The sequence below is a fragment of the Limulus polyphemus genome, unplaced genomic scaffold, assembly GCF_000517525.1.
Source record: "Limulus polyphemus unplaced genomic scaffold, Limulus_polyphemus-2.1.2 Scaffold3626, whole genome shotgun sequence".
Classification (NCBI taxonomy): domain Eukaryota; kingdom Metazoa; phylum Arthropoda; class Merostomata; order Xiphosura; family Limulidae; genus Limulus; species Limulus polyphemus.
The window spans coordinates 93,205-105,481 of NW_013669236.1; the positions used below are offsets into that span (position 1 = coordinate 93,205).

General features: G+C 33.2%; 1 protein-coding gene across 1 annotated transcript in view; it reads left to right on the forward strand.

Moving 5' to 3' along the window:
• LOC106469711 (ubiquitin-protein ligase E3A-like) overlaps positions 1 to 12,277 on the forward strand; it is a 53,314-nt gene that overhangs the window by 26,708 nt on the left and 14,329 nt on the right. Inside the window, exons 4-7 of the mRNA XM_013930223.2 lie at positions 4,907 to 5,051; positions 7,887 to 8,092; positions 8,562 to 8,729; positions 10,921 to 11,076. Of these exons, the coding sequence (XP_013785677.1) occupies positions 4,907 to 5,051; positions 7,887 to 8,092; positions 8,562 to 8,729; positions 10,921 to 11,076 (675 nt within the window). The remainder of the gene's footprint in view (positions 1 to 4,906; positions 5,052 to 7,886; positions 8,093 to 8,561; positions 8,730 to 10,920; positions 11,077 to 12,277) is intronic.

Consider the following 12,277-nt stretch of genomic DNA (forward strand, 5'->3'; position numbering starts at 1 on the left):
GATGCTCTGAAGATAGCTTGGCCCTGAAGTTGCATGTCTCTCATGAAACAATATGTAAACATCTAAGGAATATGGGAAAACTCTATAAAGAAAGTGTTTGGGTGCATCCCAAACTCTCCTGTGATCATCGTTTCCATCGTGTGAACATTGCTTCGTCTCTTCTGGTGAGTAATGCGCATAAACCATTTTTGGATAGATTTGTCACCAGTGATGAAAAATGTATTCTCTATATGAATATTAAATGCCAAAAACAAAAACCACATCCGACCCCAAAACCTGGACTCCATCTGCAAAAAGTGATGCTTTGCATTTGGTGGGACATCAAAGGAGTAATTCATTTTGAACTCCTCAATCCACAGTGAACTGTTAATGCAGAGATTTATAATCAGCAACTGAACGTTTAAATCAAGCTTTTCATCAGAAATGCCCTTCACTCATCAGTTGGAAAGGTGTTCTTCTTCTCCGCAACAATGCACGTCCACATTTGGCACGTTTAACGCAACACAAGATTATGGAGTTGGGTTGAGAAGTTCTTCTCCACTCACCATATTCTCCAGATATGGCACCATCAGATTACCATCTTTTTCATTTTCTGCAACACCATCTTAATGGGAAAACGTATGCAAATGTGAAAGGTGCTAAAGAGGACATCAACATGTTTTTTTGCTTTAAAGCCAAATAATTTTTTTAATCAGACCATTAACAATCTGATTGTAAGATGGAAAAGCTTTTCTCCTCTTTGACTTCATACATTCTTTTCTGTTGCTGGTTCAGGATGGTTTTGTACATGACCTTCCTTCTCTTCCTTGGTCATTCTCCTTTTCTCTCTCTAGTTCTTATGGACCTTCTGAAATTTTTTTCATCAGACACCCTCCTTGTCTGGTTCCTCTTTTGGACTGGAATCACTGTTTAGTTCTCAGGGTGCTGACATATTTACTGTTTGAATCATTGGCCATCTTTTCATGTTTCATGTTCATCTTAAAACATATATTTTCTTAAGTAGAGCTTGGAGATTGCTTGGATGGATAGTGAAAGAATCTTTATTACAAATGTGCTGTGTTTGAAAAGCTAATGTTATCATATTCTTCTTATTTTCTCATGTGGAGCTATCTTCGTCACATTTTGCCTCGGATTCTTCCTGCACACTTTACCACAGGAACATGTTAATATTTTTCCTTGTCTGCTCCTTCCTCCCCAAAACTTGGACTGCTTGGAAGGGGGATTGGATATTTTCTCTAATCAGCTTCCTTTCTCATTCTTCCATGTACAATCAATCTGATCCAGATTGTCTTCTTTGTTCTGTATGTGTTATTTGTTATCTCCTCATACTGCCCCTTTTCAAGACAATCAACAACATCTTTTTTTTTTGCTGTAGGATTCCTCATCCTCTAATAACTTATCATCTTCCACTTTGACAGGTTATACACCTCATCCAGCTAGTTTATTCTTCTACAGGTGATGACACATTTCTTATTTTTATGTCTCTTCCCATCAAGTTCATCATCTCATGGATTTTCTTGCTTCTAGTTGTTGATGTTCTTTGTATGAGATTTTGTAGGCAGAGATATGGATGACCCATAACACATTTGTGTCTCACTATTTACTCCACATTTAGGTTTCATTTCCCTCCAGTTACCATTCTTTACTTTTACAGAGGTTTTCAGAAGGTGAATTGTTAATTTTTCACATTTTAAAGTAAATTTTATAAATACAGGAACAGTGTTTTGTTTTAGAACAACATTTAAGATACTCCTGAAAGGTACAGTTGTTGATTGAGAACTACTATGTTCAGATGCTATTATACCATTGTAGCCTCAACAATAATATTCATGTAAACTCCCAGAAAAACAATTGCAAATTTTCAGGACATGTTTTTATGTTTACTCTATTTTACAGCAGTTTGATGAATTCATAGATTCATACTGAAGGAATGCATAAATATGTAGGAGCTATCATTATATCACATTATGGAGAGTAGCACACAATTATTGTTCAAGAAAATATACTGATATATCCATAGTACAACACACAGAAACCTACTTCCTTTGATTCAACTTCGAGATCGATACATTTCATGCTGAAAATTGTCTTTGGTCATAACGACACAATGTGCCTAATCCTAAACTGGAATACAACTCAAACTTTATTTATGTATTTTGTTAAAGGATTAGAAAACAAGCATACAAGACAAGGCCTATACAAAGTTGACTATGATACCAGAAAGTTCCGATATGGTACTTACCTCTCTCATAAGATTAACTATTATTAATTATTCTCATTCAGTGCTTCCCTTTATATGCAAACTTTTCTTTATGCATGCCACAAGCCTTGTGCTCCCCCCTTGTTGTAATTATTATATTCCAACATGTCTCTCATGCGTAATCTCTTAACCAATAGTAGCATGACATGCTCACGTGATGCATGTAACTCCCTCTACACTCATCTACCGAACCTTTACTTCTCGTTTGGCAGTGTTTGAGTTTAGACGTCTTCTTTTGTGTGTTTAGTACTTCCAGTGTAACAAAAAAAAATTTGTGCACGATGTGGTCCCTTTTTAGGTTTATATTTTTCAAATTTTATATCAGTTCATTCTCATTGTATTGTTGAACTCGACAATTTGTGAACATTTTCTTGAGTTATGAATTCCAGAGTTCATTTTACTACTTCTTGGATCACACCAATGACAAGTGTATTTTACTCAGGCCTCATGTGTGGTGGGTCTCTATGCTTTTATACATCAGGATATTGAATGCTTCATGGGTCAACCTTTGTCCCCTGACATTACTCAGGCTCCTCCTGAGTTGGCTGAAATTGTTCAGAATGATAAGGATTTTGGATCAAGTTTTCCCATCTCCAGAGTTTGCTGATCATTCCCAATTGCAACCTGAGGATTCACCTAGGCCTAATTTGGTCACAGAGTTTGTGTCTCAGGTTTGGGATGTTTTATCCCTTTCCTCTCTCTCTTATTCACCTCGTCCTTCCTTGGTACATGAGACATCTTCTCAACACTTTTTGGTATTTTCCTCTCTCTCCAGATATTCGGGTACATGCAGATCAACTTGTCTCACATTTAAGTCAGAGGATTAGCACTTCCAGTTCTATCATCCAACCTCGATAAAACGTGGTATAATCCAATGCCTAAACAAGAGAGCAGAAAACATTTGTGATAATACATCCATCAAAACAGAATGCCGAAAGATTGTAGAGGGTTTTAAACAGAATGTTACACCTCCTGCTTCATCAAAAACTCCCTTAAGATGTCCACAACAGAAAGAAAAGATCAGAAAAACACTACCACTACTACCATTTACCTCCCCTTCCTGCAAAGTTTCAGTGAAAAACTCAAACGCATAGCCATGAAATTCAAGATAGAAGTCTGGTGGAAGACATTAAGGTCCATTCTGGTAAAAAAACAAACAGTAACCTACCAATGAGAAACACAAAACATCATTTATGAAATTCCATGTTCCTGCAACAAAACACATATTGGAGAAATGAGAAGAAGACTCGCAAAAAAATAAAAGAACATAAAGACAAAGACTCATGAAAGCACAATATTCATTCATTGCAGAACACGCCATGTCAAGTGAACACAAAATAAACTGGGAAAAACTAGAAACATCAACACAGACAAATTTTGGAAGACAACAAAAAATTAAAGAATCATATTATATTAAACCTTCACTAAACAGAGAATTTGGATTATAGGTGAGTAATCTGTGACTACCATTGGTTGAATCTGCAGGAAATCTTTCCCCAAATCAGAAACAGGGATAAACCAACCAATCATAACATGCTCTCCACAATCCATCAGAATACTTTAAAGACTGACAACACCTCACAGACACTGACCTGAAGACAAAAGACTTTCAAAAAGTCATCTTCTACCCTTACATCTCTTCAACAGGCAATTGTCATCCCTTCTACAGTTTCATCATGAATACTCTGCCTAAACAATCTATGAAAGAATACAGAAAGTAAATGTTCTTTTATTCACAACATGTAGAGGTAAAACACAACCTTATCAGAACTACAACCACACACACAATATAGCAATCCAGCTTTAATATGTTATATTTATGCTAGACATTATAATTTTTTGCACCCACAGTTTTTCAAGTTTTGCTAGAACAACATGTGATGCCAACAGAAGTCCTACATATGTTTTAAAAACTTGCACAAGAAATTTAATGTTTTGAACATTCAAGAGTTCTGTCAGCTTCCCTGGTAACAGTGTTTATCGCTTGAAATTTTCAAGTAATTAGAACTGAACTGTGGTCTTTCACATCTAGGAAAAGAGAATATTTTACAAAATATTACCCAGTCTGTTACCATGGTAACTGCCTTGCAGAACCTATCCATGTCAAGTCACAAACAAATGAATGTTCAAAGAAACATGCTGAAAGCAGCTACTGGCATGAACTCTAGTTCCACCTGAGAAACCGGAACATACTAAATAGGAAAACTGTGAAGAAGAAGTAGCTCTTATAGAACGAAGTACATTAATATGTTTTCTTCAATACTACCCCTAGAACATAAATTCTCAATGCTATTCGCTATAATTCACAAGTAGCCACAATTACATTTTGGGAAAAGGCCCAGGACATTAGATTTTGTACTAATCCTACTAATGAAGTTTCACAGTGTGCGTGTTGTTTCCTGATGTTTGGTTTCCTTGTGTTGAAACACAACTTTTAACAATGTCTTTGGTTTCTGGGTGTTAAGATATAACTTGTGACATTGTGCGAGTGATATGTGGGTGTTAAGACATAGCTTTTAATTGTGTGTATGTGATTTCCTGGTGTTGGATGCATGAATTTTATCAATATGTATGATTTATTGGTATTGGATACCCTCATGTGACATCTTTAAATTTTGTACTGATAGTGTTTTTTCCACTACTTAGTTAGAAATGGTTGCTATGGAGAACCCAACAAATTTGAAAAAGCAGTTAGTGGTGGAGTTTGATGGAGAGCAGGGTGTGGATGAAGGAGGAGTGTCTAAAGAATTCTTCCAGCTGGTGGTGGAAGAGTTATTTAATCCAGATTTTGGTAAGTTTCTGGATTATTGAAGTATTTGATTCTAAGAAGTTTATCAAACTGAAATAGTGTGACATTTATAGATTTCTCTAATTACTGTATGCTTTGAGTATATGTGTTACTTTTTTAAATACTGTAGTTTTATTGGCTTTTTATAAGTTTAGCAATATTTTTGTTTTGTAATTCTAACTTTCTTAATGATTTTGTGTGTGTTGATGCTCTTGACAAAAGTAGCATCAGAAACAATAGCTATTACCTTACACCACTGCTGAAAATATTTTGACACATTCACCAACTCTTGAATAAAGCTCCCACTCCTACACAAATGGATGTGTATTGTGCCAGTCTATGATGTAGTCATCATTAGACTATCCATACACAGTACTCATTTGAGCACATTGTGTATACTAAAGGCTCATTCTTTCTTTGCTGGCAATTCAGAGCTTTTTTGTTGTTGTTTTTTTTCATTATAAAGTAAGAAATTTTTGTGCTTATTATTTCAGACTATTATTTAACATTAAGTATTTTTTTTTTCACCTTTATTTTCTTGATTTTGAGAAAGAAAGATACAATTTGTTATAATAATACTCAGTTTTTATCAGTCCTGAAAATGCAAGTGCACGTTACTATCTAAATGCGCATGTGTAGTACTTTGTTAAGCCTCGCTGTAAGCTTCATTTATTCTTTCAAGTGAAAGGAGAAGACAAATTAATTTTTGTAGATTTCAAAAATAAATTTTAGAAAACCAAAGAATTATCAAATTACTATATTGGTACACATAAAACCACTGTAATTTATCTGGCTTTCTAACTAGCTATATGTGGGTTAAAAAATTTCCTCCTTCTCTGTCTACTTGCCTTGTCCTTGCTCAGCTTCTTTGCTATATATCCACATTTCACCTTCTTTCATTCACATCTACCAGTGCACCACCTTGGCTTTGATTTCTTCTTCTGCAGTGCCCCAGTTAACTTTGTTTCCAGGATTTGCTTACTTTCTTAAGCTTATCTTAGATACCTCTGTGTGACATCCCTTCTGTATGAAAAGGCTTTAGAGGAGCTCCTCATACACTGGAACATTGAGCTAAGTCAGATTATCGGCAGTCATCTCTACTCACTTTCATTTCATTTTAGCTTGATCCTGGGGACTCAACAGGTTTCTTGTCCTGTGACAGTTAAATCATCTGAATAAAATAAAAACTCTCAGTTTCTTTCCCAAGAATTGATTTGTAGAATATTTTACAAATTGTTGTTCTTGATCTATAGTAACAAGTTGCATGCCCATTCAATTTGTCTTTGGCCATCCCTTTAGCCTCTGACAACATAGGTTAAATGCCTTGAACCTCTTGTTGGAATTTAGTAAGTGTGGTGATATATAAGGGTCACACTACAGTACTTCTTGATATGTAGTTATCCTGTTTCATGTTATAAAAGTATGCATGACATGACAGTTTAACATCCTGAAGAAATAGAGGTATGTTGTGTTGAAATTTATCGGTACAGCTTGTCAAAAGAAGAATCCAAAACACAGCTGATGTAGGAACCTATAACTTTATCGGTACAGCTTGTCAATAGAAGAATCCAAAACACAGCTGAAGTAGGAACCTATATTGGAGTTGTAAACATAATAATTCACACAGATTTAGGTCTACAAAAGTAATACAAGATTTGTGTTCATATTTTTCTTCCAACATGAGTGAATGAAGTTTGTTTGTTTGAGTGCCTCTAAATCTCAGAGTAATTGATTATTGTCATGTCAAGAGATTTATTGTGGTTATTACTATAATGGAAAGAAAGTGTCAAGATGAAATCATCAGGCTAATGTGTTGACACCAGTATTCCCCAAGGAAATGTTACCTTTGTACAGATTGTATATCAATAAGGTATGAATTCATCAAGGCAAACCATCCAACCACATGGCTGATGATGTAGTAATTGTAATTATTAAAATCAGAATCTGCCTACTGCAAAAGTTGCTGTTATTAGATTTTTTGAATTAATTATTCAATTTAGTAGATTCCTTTTAACAGAAATACAAAAATTGAAAAAAAGCATTTTTTTAGGAGAAGCAAAGTAGTCCTTGTTTTGACCAAATGATCATCAGATACTAGTGAAAATTATTTCTTTAAATATTGCTTTTTTTCTACAGATGTTATTACTTCTTATATTCATACAGTGGTTCTTTTAAGTAATATCAAATATGCATTTATGCAGTTTGTATAGTAACTGATTTTAGTCACAAGATCAGTAGTTTGGAAATTTGCTGAAGTTTATGTAGTTTGTATAGTAACTGATTTAAATCACAAGACCTGTAGTTTGGAACTTAGCTGAAGTTCATGCACTTCATATAGTAAGTGATTTGAGTCACAAGATCAGTCATTAGCTGAAGACTTCCAACAAATTTTACAATTGCTAGGCTTAGTCAAGGAATTTGCACTGAAAATAGTTTCAAAACTCAGTTTCATTATTATGTTAATTAAAACAGTGATACATGTTTATTTTAGATTATAAGAAATGCTTAATTTTAACTCTGAAATTATATGTTAAAACCATTAGCCATAAATAAAAATGAAGAGTTAATCCTCCATCATATCTTTTAAGTAGGATGTAAATTTTGTTCTTAATCATAGTGAAGGAAGTTCCCATCATTTTTGTTGATTTACTTAACTCTGTAATTTTGATTAAAGATCAGATTAAAAGGTTTATCTGTGTTTAAGTTTAAAATATTTACAGTATGTTTCAGCACTGTTCAATTTTAGTAGTTATTCCAGTGCAGCAAGATTTTTATATAGCTGAATTTTATTTAAAAAGTTGCAGTTAACCAGATAAATGTTTTGTTTTGCATTTTTAGCAATGTTTACTCTCAACCAAGAGACTGAGACATATTGGTTTAATCCTACTTCTTTCGAGAGTGATGCACAGTTTACATTGATTGGAATTATTCTAGGACTAGCCATATACAATAATGTGATACTTGATGTACATTTCCCAATGGTTTTATATAGAAAATTGCTGGGGAAAAGAGGGTCTTTTCATGATCTGTATGACTGGAATCCTGTAAGTTTCTCTGTTTTTATGTTCTGTGTACTTCTCAGTGTAATTCCTGTCTGTATTCTGGCATGTGAAGTTTATTATGTTGAACTAGAATATATTTTTAGAGTTTTAAACTCTTTAGTTACATGCAGTACCAAAACAGCAAGAGAAATTAATGATATATCTTTGGAATGAAGCATTTAAGAATGCTTTGCTTCTGTGTATTAAAATTTACAACATAATTTTTCTAATATGGCCAGTATGAAAAGGAACTGTTTGTTTGGATTTTCAATGCAATGAAATTTATATTTGTATATGTTTGGCTTTTTTTTTTTTTCTCTCCAAAATGTATAGGAATTTTTTTCCAGCATATCCTTTTAGTCATTGTTTAGAAATATTGTAGCAAAATCTTAAAAACTGTAGTAGTTGACAGTTAATTGTTATCATTACTGTTTTTAAGTTACAGTGGCTAAGGACTTCTCTCTCTTTTCAGGACTTAGCCAGAGGACTACAGTATTTATTGGATTATCAGGACAGTGACATCGAAGATGTTTTCATGCAGTCATTTCGAATCACTTACCAGGATGTATTTGGAACATTACTTACTCAAGATCTGAAGGAAAATGGGGAAAAACTTCTAGTCAATCAAGCAAATAAGCAGGTGAAAGAATTAGTGATGTTAAAACTCACATTCAGTGATGTACTGCCTACATTTCTTCTCTGTATTTGTAAATATTAGTTTTGTAACCTAAAAAATTTGTTTCCCCACCAACAAAACTTTATACTGGTTCTGTCATATACCTTTTATTATTAGATTCTATAGATTAGTCACATCTGGAAGGTTGCTGGCCTGACCTTTTATAATTGGCAGAGATCTTGGAACCTCAGAGATAATATGTTTTGGCAAGTGTTTCACTTGTCTAGGTCAAACAGGTTTTGTGTGAGAGGTCACCAAATATTTGACCTAAAGTGTCTCCCATCTGCTTTTAAAGACATATTTTTGTTTCAAATTCTTTTTTTTTCCCTTTTAGTACTGTTTATCATAAGTTGAATTCATGTGTCAACATATTTTCCTTTTTGTTAGAAAGTGACTGTTATGTATCCTGATGTGTTGTGATTATTATTTCTGTTGGTTTGGTTTTAATGTACATATAGGTGCAACTTAATTTTAAAAACATTACAAGTTGTATTGTTGAAAAAGGACTTACCTAATACAGGAGTAAGTTTAGATTATTTTCTTTATGTATTGTTAATGTCTATAACATTTTGCATAAGATATATTGAATTTTTGGTCATTTTTTTGTGTGATATTTTTCCACTGTTTCAGGTGTCAAGTTCATTGTTCCTTCTGACTTTGATGATGTCATTATAATAGACATTACTTGGCTGACTTTTTGAACATAGCTTTAAAGTAATGTAGGTTCACTTTTTAAGCCTTTTAATGATTTTGGGTTTTGTTTTAAAGCTTTGGATTCTGTGCATGTTGATGAATTTAACAGTTTGCCAAACTTGATGAACTTTGGGTTCATGGACTTGTCTATTTTTAAGACATAATGAACTTCATAGGTCTAGGGTATTTTACCATTGAGGTAGGTAGCTCATCTCACAGGTTTTTGCATATTTATATAGCTTGGGATTTCTTCCTTGTTTTTGTAATTCTGGAATATTTAAATGGTGAATGAAATTATAGTGTACTGCTCTTGGGCTTTTTTACTGTCTCAATTCAAAACATAGTTGATATAACAAGTTTCTTTTGTCCTCTGTGAGTGTGAGGAGAATTCCTTTTGTCTTCATCTTGTACAGTCATCTAAAACCTTTGTGTCTGTTTCACAAAGCTTATCTACAGCTTAGCAGCTTAACAGAAAGCAGTAAGCTAACCAGTTAAACCTACATCCTTAACTAACTATTGGACATTGATGTACCTGAATACTACAGAAATTGTTTTTGCTTCCATTATATGAGTGTTCTATATATATAGAGAGAGATCTTGTTTCACCTGGTTTCATTGGTAAGAGTTTTCCTATCTGATGATCTCTCTTTCAGGGCCCAAACAAAATTTTAAAAGCAACAGGAATAATTTTTCACATCACATCACATTTTATTAAAGAGCTTAAAAACTTTACTTCTTGACCTAGCTGGTTGAAAAATGTTGTAATATAAATAGGGTTTTTAAGTTCTTCAGTATAAAGTTTATTGTAGCACCTGATGATGACCCAAACTTAGAGGGTTGAAGCATGTTGATTAATGTGTATACAACATTTAAACCCTAAGTAAAAAAGTTTCCTTTGGTAAAATAAATCATTTACTTCTGTTTTAGAATCTTTACAACAAGTTTATCTAATAAACAGCAAAATCTTCTTACTGTGTTTTATATTGTTTCACCTTTTTAATTTTGCCAAATCTTGCTGGAAACTGTATTGTTGTCATGGTGTGGAACTTGTAACTTGTTAAGAATATAAATAATTTTTAGTTTTATGTATTGCAAACAAGTATTAGTGAAACAATAATCAAATTTAACTTTGTAACTAAACAGACTTAACTTTCCAATTTTTTGTCAATTCCATTTGGATTTGCCATATCATCAGGAGTGTTTGTTATATTATGATATCTAGATTACATATTTATACCACACTATCCTTGAATACACATTTATGCTATTGGAGATTTTAAATGTAGTATTTAAAGGAAAACAGATTTAAGTACTGAAATGTGGTAACCTAATTTTTAGACTAGAAAGATTCAAAAAGTGTAAAAAATAATAGAACATTATTATTGGTCTGTATGTCAAATACAAATCCTGATAATGTTTGTTAAAGTTATTGTTCCATTTGAATGTATTATTTTACTTGTAGGAGTTTGTAGAAATGTATGCTGACTTCCTGTTGAACAGAGCAGTGGAGAAGCAGTTTCGAGCCTTTCGAAGAGGATTTCAGATGGTCACAGAAGATAGTCCCCTGAAAGAACTCTTCAGGCCAGAAGAAGTGGAGCTTTTAGTATGTGGAAGCAAGGTAGGAAATTTCAGAACAAAAAAAACAAACCCTTGCAGTGAGGAGTATATATTTCATTTATAGCTTTCTGGTTGAACAGTTTATCTTGGTGTTATTATAATACTATAAATACCTATTGTTTGAACAGTTTATTCTCTGTTAGTATAGCACTCCAAGTAACTATGGTTGAACAGTTTATATTGGTGTTAGTATTGTACTCCAAGTAACTATTGTTGAACAGTTTATATTGGTATTAGTATAGCACTCCAAGTAACTACTGTTGAACAGTTTATATTAGTGTTAGTATAGCACTCCAATAGTTACTTAGAGTGCTATACTAACACTAATATAAACTGTTCAACAGTAGTTACTTGGAGTGCTATACTAACACCAATATAAACTGTTCAACAATAGTTACTTAGAGTGCTATACTAACACTAATATAAATTGTTCAACAATAGTTTCTTGGAGTGCTATACTAACACCAATATAAACTGTTCAACAATAGTTACTTGGAGTGCTATACTAACACCAATATAAAATCTTCAACAATAGTTACTTGGAGTGCTATACTAACACCAATATAAACTCTTCAACAATAGTTACTTGGAGTGCTATATTAACACCAAGATAAACAGTTAAGCAATAGTTACTAGAAGTACTATGATGACACCAAGATAAGCTGTTCAATAATACTTACTTCGGAGTGCTATACTAACACCAATATAAACTGTTCAGCAGTAGTTACTTGGAGTGCTATACTAAAACTAAGAAAAATTCTCCTACCATAGTTACTTAGAATGCTATACTAACACCAATATAAACTGTTCAACAATAGTTACTTGGAGTGCTATACTAAAACTAAGAACAACTCTTCTACCATAGTTACTTGGTAGGAGAATTTTTTTTAGTTTTAGTATAGCACTCCAAGTAACTACTGCTGAACAGTTTATATTGGTGTTAGTATAGCACTCCGAAGTAAGTATTATTGAACAGCTTATCTTGGTGTTAATATAGCACTCCAAGTAACTATTGTTGAAGAGTTTATATTGGTGTTAGTATAGCACTTCAAGTAACTATTGTTGAACAGTTTATATTGGTGTTAGTATAGCACTCCAAGTAACTATTGTTGAACAGTTTATATTGGTGTTAGTATAGCACTCCAAGTAACTACTGTTGAAGAGTTTATATTAGTGTTAGTATAGCACTCCAAGTAACTACT